Raw genomic sequence first — 17,579 nt, 5'->3', positions numbered from 1 at the left:
ATGATTCTATTATGTCTATCCAGTTTGCTCTTAAATATCTCCAGTGATAGAGATTCCAGAGCCTGCCTAGGCAATTTATTCCAGTGTTCAACCACCCTGACAGTTAGGAGGTTTACAGGATCTTTTGAAAAAGGGTTTTTCTTTCAAAAGAGCTGCGTCTAGATGGTGGTTTCACTTTTGAAATACCCATTTTTGGAAGAACGCGTGGCCGCCATTATGTAAATGAAGTGCAGGAAATTCAAATCCTGGCTTCATTTGTAATTTTGATCTGTCTAAGGGTACGTTTAGACTACATGCCTCTGTCGCCAGAGGCATGTAGATTAGGCTACCAGACATAGGAAAACGAAGCGGCGATTTAAATAATCGCCGCTTCATTTAAATTTACATGGCTGCCGCGCTGAGCCGACAAACAGCTGATCAGCTATTTGTCGGCTCAGCGCGATAGTCTGGACGTGCGGGTGTCGACATCAAAGACATTTGTCGACCACCCAGGTATACCTCATCCCAGGAGGCAGCCATGTAAATTTAAATGAAGTGGCGATTATTTAAATCGCCGCTTCGTTTTCCTATGTCTGGTAGCCTAATCTACATGCCTCTGGCGACAGAGGCATGTAGTCTAAACATACCCTGATTTACATCCCTCTTTCCAAAGAGGAATGTAGTTTAGACATAGCCATATTGTTTTGTTTTCAGTCTTTAATTCTCTCTGCCTTGAGTTAACTGATTTTATTGTTTGTACCTCTAATTGCCAGAAACTAAAGAAGTGATTGCTATGATCTGATGAAAAATCCAGTTTTGTCAAAGAAGACAGTTTGAATGCCAGTATGATTATTAGCCCTGTTGCTGGTTTTCACAGAAACTGTGGGAAACCTTTCCTGCTATTTTTCAGTATAAGGAACAAGACTATTATAGTGTGGAGTTTTTGATGGCTAAAATTAAGCTGTATGTATCTTTAAACTTCACTCTTAAATTTTTTCACCTTTGTTTCATGTGTAAACAAAGTGATATGTTTTAAACGACTAAACAGCAACTTTCTGAAAAGCTAAACTATCTCTCTCCGCTCGGAGGGCAGACATGTATCTAACACTCTTACCACATGACATCTGCGTGGAAAATGCTGGCAGATTATTGTTAGTACACAGTGACTTCTAGTGTAAATATGACAGCTTGTGGTTGTTTCAGTTTGTGGCAGTAAACAGACTGTTTTCTGGAAATGTTCACTTTCCTACTTTCTAACTGTTTGACAGTGATGCTCAGTGTACACGTACATTTATAAATATTGGCTCCAATTAAACCTCTCTCTTCCATTTTAACCATTTATTGTTATTTTGTTTACCTTATTTGTTTATATGTATAGCCAAAACATAATTCCTCAAATGCAGTATATAATTTTAGTCACTTTCACTATGCTTCACACACATACATGTGCATGCACACATCATGTCCTTAGCATTACTGAAAATAAGACAGATTCTAAGTACGTATTACAAAGCAGAATATCAGAGCTATTAAAGGAAGAGTTACGGACAGGCAGATTCCTCTGACCCATCTAGCCACATCTTGGCTGTCTTTTTGATTGGTATATTTATATGGTTTTAGGTACATTGTTAGGACTACCACAGATCAGTCTCAAATATTCAGAGCACTCCAAAATCCATTTGCAGGATATAACACTGCTTACCCTTGTCTGCCCCTCTGCTCCATTTAACTGCAGAGTAGAAGAGTTTTAGTGACTTTCCACTTCAATCTCTGTACCTGAATGATATAAATGGCCCACAAAATTGAATGGGTTTTCAATAGTTTCCGAAAGCATATGGCTTAAAGAGGAATTTACTTAAAAAGAATAATGGACATTAGCATTTTTGAAGAGCTAAAGCTTTTGCCTTGGTGCCAATTTCTATTTGGCTAGGAGAAATAGAGGATGTGGTCTGTTGCTCTCCTTCAGTGTGGGTTTTGGCCCCCTTGGCTCAAACTCACACACAAATCTGCTGATCACACCTTAAATACTTCTCATTCTTCTGCATGGCTATGAAAATTGCTGGGGAGGGATATTGTGTCTTGTGCAGAGCCTTTCTGCTTCTGGGCTCATTAATTTAGGAAATGTGCAATGCTTCTGCTGTGACTGGACCTTCCCTGAACACAAAAGCCCACTGAAGGTTTGACCCATAGTCAAATAGTTTCTAGTATAAATGTTCCTTCCCTTTTCCAAGTGTACTTTAGTGTGAAAAACTTCCGTAATCTTTATGGAACATCATTAAACTAGGATCAATGTGGTAGAAACTGCCATTAATGTATTTTAGTAAAAATTATTTAATTTCCTAATATGATGATAGATGTAGCTAGGACACTCGATACCGTTAAGGCTATGTTGACTTAAATATTTTTTACCTTCTCCCCAATCACATCTTTTTTTCTCAAATTAAACTAGGTTGCGTGACTTAGAGAGTATCAGTAAATCTCTAAAATATTACAAAGATACTTACCATACATTGGATGCTTGGATTCAGCAAGTGGAAGATACTCAGCGAAAGATTCAAGAAAACCAACCAGCAAACAGCAAAGCTTTGGCTAAACAACTAAACCAACAAAAGGTAAAAAAAAAAAGACAATCCCATTGTGGGGAAAAGGATTGAAACTAGTAAATGGAGTCCCCTGATTGTTGACAAGACAAAATATAACAGAATAAAACAAAACAAAGTATACGTCAAAATGAAATGAAAAAATCTTATAGCAGCAGTTGATGTCCCTGAGGTCTGGACACAGCTCGTGGCTCCAGTTGTTGCATATTGTACTGGGTCACAGCGCCACTTGTGCAAGTTTTATTTGGCCACCCTTTTTTCCTCATGATGGAAGCCTGTGTGGTGCACAGTCCCAAGTGCCACCATCACAACACCTGTGGTCAGGAATTGCTGGCTACAGGGCGAGTGTGGAGCAGGCTCTCTGTATGCAAACCCCTATCCTCTCTAGGGCCTCTATTTGTCCCAGGGCAGGACCCTTCTTTCCCACCCCTCCATATGGGTAGAATGGTTAAAATTAAATTCCCCAGAAGTATGGAAAATAAAAAATGAATGGGGCCCTACTAACAACAAAACAAAACAAAAGATCAGTTTAAAGCCATGATGTCAATCTCCTTTTAGTGATCTCAGATGCCTCTGTGAACCCTATAACTAGTAACTGAGCACACCAGTTTTTTATCCTCACAACACCTCTTTGAGGTAGGGCAATGTTATTAATCTCATCTACAGATGGAGGACTGAAGCAGAGTGAGAACAAATGACTTATCCAAAATCATACAGGAAGGCTATACTGACCATGAGATAGTTTTAACTCACATGGAACTCAATAGGAGTCTTTCTATTGACTTTCTGGGATTCAGATCAGGACCCAGGATTAGAGATACTGAAAATACGAGCAGTTGTATAACTACTATGATGCTTGGGCAACTTAGAAATTATTATCATAATAATACTTATCAATCCTAATAAAGGGAGAAAAAAGAGTTATTAAATAAATAATAATTAATGGAGATTGCCTGTCTCCTAGAACTGGAAGGGACCTTGAAAGGTCATTGAGTCCAGTCCACTGCTTATACAGCAGGACCAGGTATCACCCCTGATGAATTTTTGCCCCCAATTCCTAAATGTCCTCCACAAGGATTGAACTCGTAATCCTGGGTTTAGCAGGCTAATGCTCAAACCACTGAGCTATCCCTGCCCCCCATTGCTATACTGATGACCTATACATATATTTTACAGATGCTGGTTTCTGAAATTGAAATGAAACAAAATAAGATAGATGAATGCCAGAAATATTCAGAGCAATATTCAGCTTCAGTAAAGGTAACAAAAAGTATACACATATAATGCAGTTTAATTTGATAATGTGTTCTTTACATGTATGCTGGTATCTTACTGTTGATGCAACATACAACAACATGTAAGTGGTGGTGCTCTGCTGCTAAATTGTATTTTAAATACTTTATTCAGTATCACTTTGATAGAGAATGCTGATAGCTTTTATGAGTGCATTGTTTTTACAGGATTATGAACTACAAACAATGACGTACAGGGCTATGGTTGACTCACAACAAAAATCTCCAGTGAAACGCCGGAGAATGCAAAGCTCATCTGACTTCATTATACAAGAGGTAACTAGATGGTCCTTGACAGGGAAATGTGCTTTCAGTTAGTAGCCTGTCGTAGAGCGGAGAAAATGCAAGACTAGTATTTATCAATACATAAATTTAGGAACCCCTCACAAGAGCTTATGTGAATTCATAAAAACAAAAGTAAATAAACTGATATACATTTCACAGTATCTAGGCCAGTGTTTCTTAAACTGTGTTCCGTGGCACACTGGTGTGCAGCAAGACAGTTGGAGGTGTGCCGCAGAGAACAGAATTCAAAATGGCTGCCCTTAAAGGGGCAGGTGACTTTTTTTCTCAATAACTTTCCCCTGACTTTTTTACTTGTTTTTCTCAATAACTCCTGCCCCCCCCCCCCCAAACCTTTTTTTTTTCTTTCTCAACAAAAAAAATACTGTTTGGTGTTTCTTGGTCTTAAAAAGTTTAAGAAACACTGATCTAGGCTATGTATCTGGACGTTGGCATTGATAGTTAAAAAAATACCCATGAAAATCATGGATGTAAAACATAGAAAACAGAGAAAAATAAAAGTGTTTATTAACATGATGAGACCGATCATGGCTGAGGCTGCCACATGGGGGAGCTTTCACCATAACTGTGGTGTGACAAGGCTCTGTTGTTGCAGATTCAGAAGGAGTGGGTCTCTACATTTGTACGTGCACTGGTGCAGTTTTGTCTCCAGATGACTGATGGAGTACAAGAGTGAATGGAACAGTTTTGGCTCTGAAGTGACTCTCTTTAGCTGACAATTCTGAAAGAGGAGCTGGCAGCCAAAAACAAAGATCTAGGCTTATAAGGATGAAGATACTTAATGACTCCAGCAATGAAGGGGATAAGATTTTGAAAGCCCTCTAACATAAGAAACAGAGCTTAGGTCCTCTCCATCCTGCTGGAGCACTATTAGCAATACTACAGCTCTAGGGGTAGAATTTTCCAAAGCACAGGAGTAACATAGGAGCACAAATCCCATCCCAAATACCATTTGGTACTTCTGAAAATTCCATTCTTGTGCTACAATAACTCTAATACCAGCTTGGCGTTGTTAGTAAGATTATTTCCTTGAGTTTTTTCTCCCTACGTTCTTTTGTCTCACAGAGTTGACACCAGTTACACACCTAGCAGATGCCATCCACTTGTATTGAACCTCTTACATACCAGACTGGCCATGCTTGGAATCAGTTGATCTTTTGGACAGCCTGTTTGTGTGGTTCTTTGTGACAATATTGTTCCTTCAACCAAAGTCAGGATTTGTCGTATGAGCTCTGTGCTGTATATAACTTCCCTAAAGATCAGTTTTAAGTTTAGGAATAGTCCTTGGACATTGTTTGCTACATTGATTGCTACCATTTTCCTCTTCCTTTTTCTTCTTTGTTTCTGTGCAGTTCATGGATTTACGAACACGCTATACTGCCTTGGTGACTCTGATGACCCAGTATATTAAATTTGCTGGTGATTCTTTGAAAAGACTAGAAGAAGAAGAGGTAGGTCACAGGAAAAGAGAAGTCATTTTTTTGTGGGCAATAAAACAGCTATTGAATTTGGACCATAATTTTACCTCGAAATACTTCCTTATACAGTACACATATATGGGACTAGAAGGATATTGGATTGTGCTCCCATCATTTGTACAAGCACTGTGACATATATTTGTGAAGTCTTCACGTTCCACCTATCCCCAAATTGAAGAGTCACTTTACAATAGGGGTGGGCAATAATTTTTGGCAGGAGCCACTTCAAAAATTTTTTGAAGTGGCCCCGGGCCGCCCCGGAAGGGGCAGGGCCAGAATGCTTCTGGCCTTTCCCACCTCCTGACCATAATTGGTTGGGGGTGTGGGAGAACCCCTTTGCCGCTCTTCCCACTAGGCACCCATGCCCCTGGGAGGATGGGAAGAGGCTTCACACACTCCCCCGCCCTCAGACCATGATTGGCCTGGAGGCAGGGGGAGCCTACCTCTGTCCTGTGACGAGCACGGGGCACTTCAGAGTGCCGCTCGTAGGGCGAAAGAAGATGTCACACACTCCCCCACTCCCATGTCCTGATTGACCTGGGGGTGGGGGAGCTGTGCAAAGTGCCGTGCACTCCTCACAGTGCTGGGGGGAGGGGAAAGGAAATGTAACACAGCTCCCCGGCCTCCAGGCCAATCAGGACTTGGCAGTGGAGAAGCGCATGATGTCTCCTCCAGACCTGTGAGCTGTGCCCGACACTTTGAAGCGCTGCATGTTGCTCACAGGGCGGGAAGAAGCTTTGCACATTCCCCCACCCCCAGGTCCTAATTGGCCTGCGGGCCAGATTCAGCCTGCGGAGGCCCTTTTGCTCACCCCTGCTTTATAGGGACCCACTGTGTTTCCCTTAGTTCTGCAGAGCTGAAACGCATCTACAGCACAAGAGAAATTGTAATGCATCAGGACAATTTTAATCAGGACCCAGAACAAATTAGCTGGCAGTGTTTGGTCCCTTTGAGTAAAACATATTTTTCAAACCTCTTTTATTTCTGAAAAATAAGGAAGATGTTAAAGTAAAGCTCTGCAACACTAGTAACCAAAATTTACATTAAAAGGTGTCCACCTTTATAAATTCATAATTCATAATTTATATTCTTACATAGACAATACTTGGTTCTTTAACTTTTGAAAGTTTAATTGGCAGTTTTATTTTTACCACACAAGCACATTGGAATTTGGAATGTAAACTGTATTTATATGCAGTATATTTTAGGATTAGATACATGCTGTATTTACAAACACAAGAAGACATTAGTTCCTATGAAGAGAGCCATTCTAAGTGCCATGTACTATCAATGTCCTGTTTAAGCCCTAGTTAATGTGCTTAAATGGGTTCTAAGTGGTGCTTAGGTCTTCAGTTATCCTTCTGCATGGAGTTGAATTTCACCTGCAATGGGCACACTAGCTTGCTTATAGTGCATAAGGAATTGCTTTTTTAAATAGGGGAGTGCAGGTTGAACCTCTCTAGTCTCTCAGACTCATCTAAAGAAGTAGGTTTTGCTCATGAAAGCTCATGTGATACTATGTATATTTTTGTTAGTCTCTAAGGTGCCACAGGACTACTCATTGTTTTTAAAGTTACAGTCTAACATGGGTACCCCTCTGAGACTGGCACTCTTAGGTCTTGATTGGTGCCAAACGAGAGAATTTGCTGAACCATGGGAGGTTAATATTGTCTATCAGCATTACCAACACTTCCACTGCTTACTGGGTTCTTAGAAGACATAGGGGGTAAATTAGAGCTAAATGCCAGCACAGAGCACTGAGAGACAGGACTGGTGGCAGTAAACAAACTTTATGGAACCATGGGAAACTTGGCTACATCCATGATAAGTGGACATGTTGCTAACTAAAATCATGTCAGAGCATGGATATTGCCAGACCAGAGGGTGCCTGACTAGAAAGGTTCAACCTGTATGATAACCCCTTCACTAATTACTTTGTTTGTATTGTTGCCTTCTAAATGTTAACATTTCTTTTTTTCTTTTGCCATTTTTTCTTCATTGATTCTTTGAGGCAAATTAACTTTTTTTTCCACAGTGAGCATGAAGTCTCATTAACAAGAATGGAGTTTTTATACTATTTGTTCAGAATATACACAGTATAAATCAATGGGTTAAAGAATTAAGGAGAAATTATTAACTCTTCACTTTCTTTAAAAAATGTGTTTCTATATTGCAATTATATATTTACCTGGAGCAGCTATCTGCCACTTCCCCTCCTCCCGTCCCTTTGTCAGCAGGTCTGCATCCCAGGCACCAGCTAGAGCCTGAACTTTCACACTGTTGTTGTTAGCCTGATAGCCTGAGCCCTGTGATCCCAAGTGAGTTTACCTGGGCCCAGAAACTTGCTGCTGCGGGTTTGGTTTGTTTTTTTTTCCCAGTGTAGATATATACAAAGTGTTTATTTAAAGTCATCCACGTAGAGGAAGAAAAAAGGGAATGAAGCTGCCTTTTCATTAGTTTCATGTAACTAGTCTCATTGCAACTGAAGTCAGAGAAGTCCTTCATTTGGAAGAAAGGGGTGTTCTTATCTCACATTAGCTAACATAATACAATTCTAGTGAAGACACAGCAGTTGAACTTTGAACATGTTAGCAGATCAAGATGAATGCTCGCTTCCCTCCGGGTGTCTACCTTCATATAATAATGTGTGGAAACTACTACCTCCAGCTGCTAATGTTTGGAAACTCTTTGTGTTGTATATTATGTTTGTTGTAAACCTAAAGCACTTGAAATTCCAAATGAACCAAACTTTAAATGCTAAATTTCCTTAACTTCTGCCATCCTTGCATACTGTGTTTTGTTCATTACTTCTTGTAGCTATTTGTTTTGAGCAAGAGCATATGCAAGCAGCTGTCAGCCTTTGCTAACCATTAAGTATTTCCTGAGTAACAAAAGAAATTCTTTGGAACTTCTTCCCTTTGCGGATTCCTTTATGGAAGATTTTTTTTCATCTTGGACTAATGGTTTCTTGTCTGAAGCTTATTATATAAGGAGAAGGTGATGGTGGTGGGAACTGCTCATCCTGCTCTATTGACATACTGAATTCACATTAGTAAGTATTTTCAACTATGTCTCAAAAATAATAAAACAGATTTCACAAGCTCTATTTAAAAAGAACAGATTTAAATATATTGACATTTTTATTTTTATAGATAATAAATAATAAGGAGGCATCAGCACGAGCAGCATATTCAGATCTGATGGAGCAACAAAAGACAACAATTGATGAGAATAAAAAACTCATGGGAAAGATAAATGAGCTTGAGAAAATGTTAGAGGAGTTGAAGAAACAAAAGTACCATGTAGAACAGGAGCTCCCCAAAGTGAAGAAAGCTGCAGAAGATGAGCTGAAGAAACAGCAGAAGTATGTGGAAGAGATAGCTTTTCAGAAAACCAAGGCTGAGAAAGAATCAAAGCAATATCAGCAAGAGCTAGAGAGCATTACAAAAGAGAAAGCAGCTGCAGAGCAGGAGTTAGAATATGTAAGGCAACTCACCTTGCAGACAGAGGCTCAAAGAAGTGTAGTTGAAGAAAATCTCAGAGCTTTTAGAACTCAAATAGAGGAAAGCACTGCTGCTAGAAGAAAACTTGAAGAGCACCTGAGAAAGAAGGATACAAATCTTCAGGATTTGGAACAGCAGAAAAAAGTTTTAATGGCAGAACTGAGGAAGAAAACTGAAGGTGAGGAAAAGCTTATGAAACTAATAAAGCAAATGGAACAGGATCTTGAATATCAAGGGACTCTAACAGGAAAAAAGGTCCAAGAAAAAGGGAAAACAGAAGCTAGTAGGCAAATAGTTGAAGGTAGGTACTCCTCAATAAGAGAAAATGTGCTGTCAACTTGCAAATCTGTGCAAGACAAGCACTATCAGGTTGACTCTGACATTACAGGTTTCCAGAAAAAACAGGAAATGAAGAAAGTAGAGGAGCTTAAACAGTGGGTAGATGAGCTGACTGTAGCCAACAAAAAGGCTGAAAAAAACATTAAAGATCTAAAATACGAAATGAATGATCTTGAGCTTCAAAAAGCATCAGCTGAAGAAAAGGCTCGTTTACTAAAAGAGAAATTAGATGATGCCAATAGTGCACTTAAAGGTCTGAAAATTGAGCTGGAGCAAAAAGATCAGGCAGAGCAGGGATATTTGCAGCAGTTGAAAGAACTTGATAGGCAGCTCCACAAGACCACAGGTAAAGCTGAAGAGGTAATGCAAGAAGCCATCGATCTTAAGAAAATTAAAATGAATTATCAAGAAGAGCTGAAATCGCTTCAGCAGGAAAAGGCACAGTTAAAAAGGGAAATAGAGGAATTGAATAGATCACACACACAAACTGAAATCACTGTTCAGCATTTACATTCACAAATCAACTCCCTCCAGAAAGAGAAACTGATAGCTGAACAAAGGTCCCAGTCATGCAAAGGAGAAGCAAACAATCTGCAAGAACAGTACAAGAATATCCAGGAACAGCTGCTTCAAAAGACAAGAGCAGAGAACAAAAATCAGCAGAATGTTCAAATGCTAAAAGATGAATTGTCCAAAAGCAATCATTTGGCAGAATCATTAAAACAAAGGGTTGAGGAGCTTACCAGATCAAATACTGAAACCAAAATAATGATGCAACAAATTCATTCTGAATCAGAGAGGATAATTCTGGAAAAACAAAGTATCCAGAGAAAAAATGATGCCTTAAAAGCCCTAGCAGATGGTTTTAAAGAGCAGCTACGTACCACAAATGAACAATTGCACAAGCAGATAATAATTGAGCAAGAATTCATAAGTAAAGTCAAAAGTCTAGAAGATGACCTAATAAAAACAAAAGCATTAGCCAGCGAATATAAACAGAAATGTGATAATCAGAGCACTTTCAACCTGAGCACTGAGATAGAAGTTAAAAATTTAAATGCACAGCTGAATGCTTTAATGGTTGAAAAGAAGTTGAGTGAACAGAAAATACAGCTACAGCAAGCTCATATACAAGAGCTAACTAGTAAACTGAGGAAGCTACAGGATGAATTCCATCAAAAGACCCTTGATGAGCAAACGGCACGCAAAAAGATGGCTCTGTTTCAGGAAGAGTCCATTAGGTTTAAACATTCTGCAGAGGAATTTAGAAAAAAAGTTGAAAAACTACTGGAGACCCATAGCATCACAGAAAATGACATTTCCGGTATAAGACTGGAATGCGTCACTCTTCAGCAAGAAAAAAATATGGCTGACGAGAATATTAAATTGTACAAAAAGCAAATTGAAGATCTTCAAGAAAGACTTCAGAAATGTCGTGAACAACAACAACAAGGAAAGCATGCTGAAATGGATTATTTTCAAAAATATCGGAAACTTGAGGAGGAATTGGAGGCACAGAAGCACATAGTGGAGACCCTAAAACAGAATATGGATGTGTCAGTGAAGGAACGTGAACAACAGTTCTTAATGTTTCAGGATGGAACTAAGCAACATAATAACATTAAAGATTCTATATTCAAAGTAAACTTTGAGAAGAAGGGAAGTGAGTTTAATTACCTTGGAGAAACCTCACCTAGAGATTTAGAACAGCTTCATTCTTCTGCAAAAAATACTTCATTGTTAAGTCAGAAACAGGAGAGACAGATTGAAATAAACGTTCCGGGGTTTAAAATGGAAAAGAAGCCATACCTGAGTACTGATGACATAGCACCAAAAGAGGAGCAGCGCCAATTGTCAAGAACAAATAGATCCCCAGAAGATGATACAAGCAACCAGTCTTTTACAGAGTTTGTTTCTCAAACAAGCACCCAGTTCCAGATAACTTTTGATAAAACAAAACCCTTGACAAGAATATCAGAAATTGACAAACTAAGAGATAAAAACCTCCATACTTCCTGGCAAACCAGTAGGCATGAAGAAGAAAAACATGGAATGGGACTAGTAAACCTCACTCGCCCTTTGGAGGTATACTCCGAGCTTTGTTGACATTTACCTTGCTGGTGCTGGTTTTTATAATCCATTCTTTAAAATTTGGTATTGCTATTCTGTGCTTTCTGTTACATATACTTTTCTTATTCTGGTATATGGGTACCTCTTCTGCTTATCTGTGAATTTTAAAAAAAAAGATTGCAAATGCTTTTGAGCATTTTAATAGGTTTATTTGAATGCATATCTTTATTTGTTAAAGGTAGCATGCATTATATAAATTCACATACAAAAATTATACTTATTTATGGTTAAAAGCACATTGAGTGATATCAATAAGTGCAGGTAATAACAAGCATAGAATAGAATTTCTACTTTGTATTTCAGCCACATTTCCATTAAGCTACCCTTTTAAAATAAATATTTAGGGTGTGTAATTTGTAATATAGTTAACTAGATTTTTGTGCTATTTATGCTAATAAAATATCTAATTCATGATTCCTGCTTTTCACATTCTCCATTGCTTTCTTCTGGTGGTGGACTTTAGACTGTATTGTGTAAAGTACAGATTACATTCTCCAGCTTTACTTCTCATTTTGTCATAAATTCCTATTTACAGATAGTGAAGAGCAAGCAATATGATGTGCTTGTTGAAGTTACAACATTAAAACAAGAAAATGAAAACAATCTTGGTAATGAAGACAGGACATTTGAGGGATACCAAATGTCTGAAGGTTTAAGGGGAGAAGATTTTCCAAAGATTAGCTCTTATTTAGAGGACAAGAATGTGAAGAATGTTGACATGGCTCACTATGGATATTCTGCTGGGGAAGATGATCTTAAATTTCAAGGGCTCCGACGTGATGTAACTGCCAAGCAGTTGGTTGAAGTTCAGCTTCTAGACAAGAGAACAGTTGAACAACTCCATTCAGGGGAAAAGTCAGTTGATGAGGTTCAGAAAAGTCTTGAAATTTTTTTAACTAAACCTACTGCTATAGCTGGTCTGTACATTGAATCCAGCAAAGAAAGAATCTCTTTTGCTTTAGCAGCAAAGAAAAGAATAATTGAAAAAGGATTCGCATTAGCATTTTTAGAAGCCCAGGCTGCTACAGGTTTCATCATTGATCCCATAACAGGTCAGAAATATTCTGTCGATGACTCAATCATGAGAGGACTTGCAGATAATGAATTCAAGGGTAGATTACTTGAGGCAGAGAAAGCAGTTTTGGGATATTACTCTTCTGGTACAATAAAATCAGTGTATCAAGCTATTGAAGCTAGAATCTTAGAAAGACAAAAAGGTAAAAATATTCTTGAAACCCAGATTGCAAGTGGGGGAGTTATTGACCCGGTAAGAAGTGTTCGTGTTCCTCCAGAAGTTGCAGTACAGTTAGGCCTCCTAAATAACACTATTTTAAAATTTTTACATGAACCATCTAGTAATGCAAAATGTTTTCCTAATCCAAATAATAGGCAAGCTATGTACTACTATGAGTTGCTGAAAATGTGTGTGTTCGATGTAGATAGTAAATGTGTCCTGCTTCCCGTTGGGGAAAGAAAAATTACTAGTCCATCAGCTGAAAAAGTTCATAAAATTTCTGTAGTAGATATCAAAACTGGAACAGAAATGACTTCACATGAAGCTTATCAAAGGTATTTAATTGATAAAAGTACATACCTTGAACTATTAGAACGGGAATTTCAGTGGAAGGAATCTACATGTTTTGATTCCTATGGAAACTCTTTCCTTTTGCTGACAGATCTTAAAACTGGAATACAGTTTAATATTGAAGAAGTATTAACAGAGGGTACAATTGACAGAACATTAGTCAATAAATATAAGGAAGGACTCATCACAGCTAATGAGTTTGGTGATATTTTGCTGAGCAGTTCACAACCATGTAAAGATTTAAACAGCCCTATTGCAGGATACTGGCTTTCTGACACCAATGAAAGAATTACAGTTCTAAAAGCTTCACGCAAAAACTTGGTGGATAGAATAACTGTCTTAAGGTGTCTGGAAGCTCAAGCCAGCACTGGAGGCATAATTGATCCATTTACTGGGAAAAAATACAGTGTTGCAGAAGCTCTGCAAAGGGAGTTAATTGATGAAGTAAGTGCTAAGCAAATTCGACAGTGTGAGCTAGTCTTTACTGGGATCAGTCATCCTGTAACAAACAAAATTATGTCAGCCATTGAAGCAATGAATGTAAATGTCCTGAACAAAGACACAGGGGTTCGCTGTCTGCAGTATCAGTACCTGACTGGTGGACTGATAGATCCAAAATCTCATTGCAGATTGTCAATGGAAGATGCTATTAAGAATGGCATCATTGATGCTATCACTGCTACAAAAATGAAAGATGACAAGTCATATGTCAAAGCCATTCAGTGCCCCAAAACAAAGAAGAAGTTAACATACAAAGAAGCCTTGGAAAAAGCTATTTTTGATTGCCACACAGGGTTACGATTATTAGAAGCAGCTGAGCCAATTAAGACTGGAATTTCTAGTCTTTATTATACTTCACAATAGAACAATGATTTTGATACTCACTTATGGGCCAAATCCAAAGTCCATTCTGTGAAAAGACTTCCATTGATAATTAGGCCACTTGTGGGGAATTATTAATAGTTGTCTAATGTGACATTGACAACTATTATAGAAGTTAGCTGCCATAAAGGGATAAAGTTCATAATAGGTGTGAAGTGCTGCAGTGCTTATATGATTTCTTTAGGCAAAACTCGCATTGACTTCAAAACAGGAGCTTTGTCTTAGAGGCTGATTCTTACATCATTATCTGTACATAATCAAAGGAAATTACATTGCAGCTAGAGGAATTATGTGTGTGTATGTATGTATGTGTGTATGTATTAGGGCTATCAAGTTATTAAAATGAATCATGATTGATCACATGATTAAAAATTGTGATTAATCATGTGATTAATCTTCCTGTGATTAATCTTGCTATTAAATAGTAATAGAATACCATTTATTTAAATCTTTTTGGATGTTTCCTACATTTTCAAATATATTGATTTCAGTTACAACACAGAATAAAAATGTACAGATCTCACTTTATGTTTATTAAAATATTTGCACTGTAAAAAAAAGGGGGGATTTTTAATTCACCTAAGTACTGTAGTGCAGTCTCTTTATTGTGAAAGTAGAACTTACAGATATGGAATTATATAAAAATAACAGCATTAAAAAAAAACAATTTAAAACTTAGAGCCTACAAGTCTACTTAGTGCTACTTCTTGTTCAGCCAGTTTCTCAGACAAACAAGTTTGTTTACATTTGTAGGAAATTATGCTGTCCGCTTCTTTTTTATATATCATCTGAAAGTAAGAAAAGCCATTACAATCGCACTGTTATTGCTGATGTCACAAGACTTTTTATATGTCATATATGCTAAAAATTCAAATGCCCCTTCATGCTTCAACAGCCATTCCAGAGAACATATATCCAAGCTGCTGATGGGTTCTGGTTGATAACGATCCAAAATTATGTTTCAGCTAGACCAGACTAACATGGCTACATATCTATTACAAAATTATGCAGTGCATGTTGATTTTTATCTTTTGAGTCAGATGCCACCAGCAGAAGATTGATTTTTGTTTTGTTTTGGTGGTTTGGGTTCTGTAGTTTTCACATTAGAGTGTTGCACTTTTAAGGCACCTGAAAAGCATGCTTTGTCCTTCTCAGATTTTGGAATGCATTTCAAATTTTTAAACACTGGGTCAAATGCTGTATCTATCTTTAGAAATCTCACATTGGTACCTTCTTTGCATTTTGTCAAATCTGCGGTGAAAATATTCTTAAAATGCACAACATGTACTAGGTCATCATCTGGGACTGCTGTAACATGAAATATATAGCAGAATGTGGGTAAAAAAGCAGGAGGCACACAATTCTCCTCCATTGAGTTCAGTTACACATCTAATTAATGCATTATTGTTTTAATTGAGCATAATCAATATGGAAGCATGTTGTTTTGAATTGTGGCTGAAGCATGAAGGGGCATATGAATGTTTAAAATATATGGCATGTAATTACCTTGCAGTTCTGCCTACAAAAGTGCCATGCAAATGTCGATTTTCACTTTCAGGTCACACTGTAAATAAGAAGTAGGCAGCATTTTTCCTGTGTAAGTAAACAAAACTTGTTTGTCTTAGTGGTCGGCTTAACAAGAAGTAGGACTGAGTAGACTTGTGTCTAAAGTTTTACATTGTTTTGGTTTTGAGTACAATTATGTCATCAAAACACAATCACTATTAGTAAATTGCACTTTCAAGGTAAAAGAGATTGCACTATAGTTCTTGTATGAAGTGAACTGAAAAATACTATTTTATTTTTATAATGCAGATATTTGTAATAAAATTTTAATATAAAGTGTGTGTTATAATTGCAGTCAATATATTTGAAAATATAGAAAACCACCTAAAACATTTAATACATTTCAGTTGGGATTCTGATGTGATTAAACAATGCGATTAAAACTAAATATAATTGTGATTACTTTTTTAATAGCAATTAATTTTTTTTCAGTTAATCATGTGAGTTAACTGTGATTAATTGACAACCCTAATAACTACACACACATACACACAAGATTACAATCTAACCCTTACTGTATTTAAAAGTAAGAGATTGCTATAATTTAGACATGACTGGAGAATCTTTTTTGGGGGGGGAGTGGCCACACACAAGTAAGTGAGAAGCAAAAAAAAAAAAAAAAAAAAAAAACACCTTTCACTGACATGACCCCTGACTGGGAAAGAGACACATTCCCCTTGCACACCGGAGCTTAGTATGCTGTATGCTCCAGCCCAGCAAGGGAGCATTAGGGAAGCTGGAGGGACAGCGTGGGCTCCCTGATGCTGGGATGGCAAAGCGCCCTGAGCCTCAGGGGCTGGATCCAGGCAAGCCAAGGACCACATCCAGGCCCTGGGCCTTACGTTCCTCATCTCTGATTTAGAACATAATATTACAATATTTTATGAAGCCATGTTGACTGAATTTGGCTTTTCAAACTGCTCTTAATACCCCAATACTTTCTATTACAAAGGTATCAAAATGAGATTTAGGCTCAAACAGAGGCATCCAACAGAGATTTAGGCTCAAATCTTTGGAACACTTATTCACATAAGACTACTCACATGTATAAAGCTCCCATATATTTAGCATTTGTAGAATTAGTTCATATATTTGTAGTCTGGAGTGGCACTGTCTAAATTTCACTGTTTGATTTTGCACTGATTGAAGAGAAAACTTGGTTCAGTGCCATTTGTTTTTCACATAGCTGCAATACGTATGAACTGAAATGTAATGTTATGAAATGCTTAGTTTTTTTAACCATTTAAAATGTTTCCTTTTTCCATGTGATACGTGAAAACATTTAAACATATTTTTAAGTACTGAAAAGTTTTAAAGTACTACAAAATTCTAGCTAAAAATATATTCTGTTAGACAAATTACAAATTCATAATATATTTATTATAGACAAAATGATAACTCCTCCGTGATTATTTTTCAGTATATGTTGGTTTGAAATCTAATGTATTTCCTTCTAAAAGTAATTTAGTAATCTAACCCAGTGCATTGTGGAAATGTAATACTCAGTGCTGGCTACATGCATATCAGGCTAATGTAAAGGCAGCAAATCAAAGATGCTTTAGCTTTTCTGATTATAAGCGTTGTTTAGATTTTAATTACTTAATAGTGTCCGGAAGGTTAATCTGTTTCTGTAGTGTCTATAAAATAATTTGTGTGTGTATATATGAATATGTATGTACTATAGCCATTTTAAAATGTGTACAAATGTTTTGAAAGAATCACATATATCAGTGTCTCTAGTTATATGGCATATATAGAAAATATATATTTTCCTATAGGTGACCATACTGAATTAGGTTAAATAAATAAAGATAGCAAACTATAGTAGCTTTTGTTGTAATACTGGCATTATGAGACAATAGAGAGCCTGGGTGTTACTATTTAATATCTCAACAGTTTAAATAATATTTTTTACAATGCAC

General features: G+C 37.4%; 1 protein-coding gene across 31 annotated transcripts in view; it reads left to right on the top strand.

Moving 5' to 3' along the window:
- DST (dystonin) overlaps nt 1-17,579 on the top strand; it is a 470,874-nt gene that overhangs the window by 272,271 nt on the left and 181,024 nt on the right. For 30 of the 31 annotated variants that reach the window (XM_006110983.4, XM_025182427.2, XM_075923642.1 and 27 more), the window contains 4 exons: nt 2,429-2,591; nt 3,756-3,839; nt 4,040-4,147; nt 5,527-5,625. In XM_006110983.4, the coding sequence (XP_006111045.2) occupies nt 2,429-2,591; nt 3,756-3,839; nt 4,040-4,147; nt 5,527-5,625 (454 nt within the window). Of the gene's footprint in view, nt 1-2,428; nt 2,592-3,755; nt 3,840-4,039; nt 4,148-5,526; nt 5,626-8,804; nt 11,580-12,159; nt 17,482-17,579 lie in introns of those variants that run through there. The other variant, XM_075923658.1, reaches the window with a different exon arrangement.

The sequence above is a fragment of the Pelodiscus sinensis genome, chromosome 3 (assembly GCF_049634645.1).
Source record: "Pelodiscus sinensis isolate JC-2024 chromosome 3, ASM4963464v1, whole genome shotgun sequence".
Taxonomy (NCBI): domain Eukaryota; kingdom Metazoa; phylum Chordata; order Testudines; family Trionychidae; genus Pelodiscus; species Pelodiscus sinensis.
Note: the sequence above shows the minus strand (reverse complement) of the source record. Positions and strands in the feature narration are given on the sequence as shown.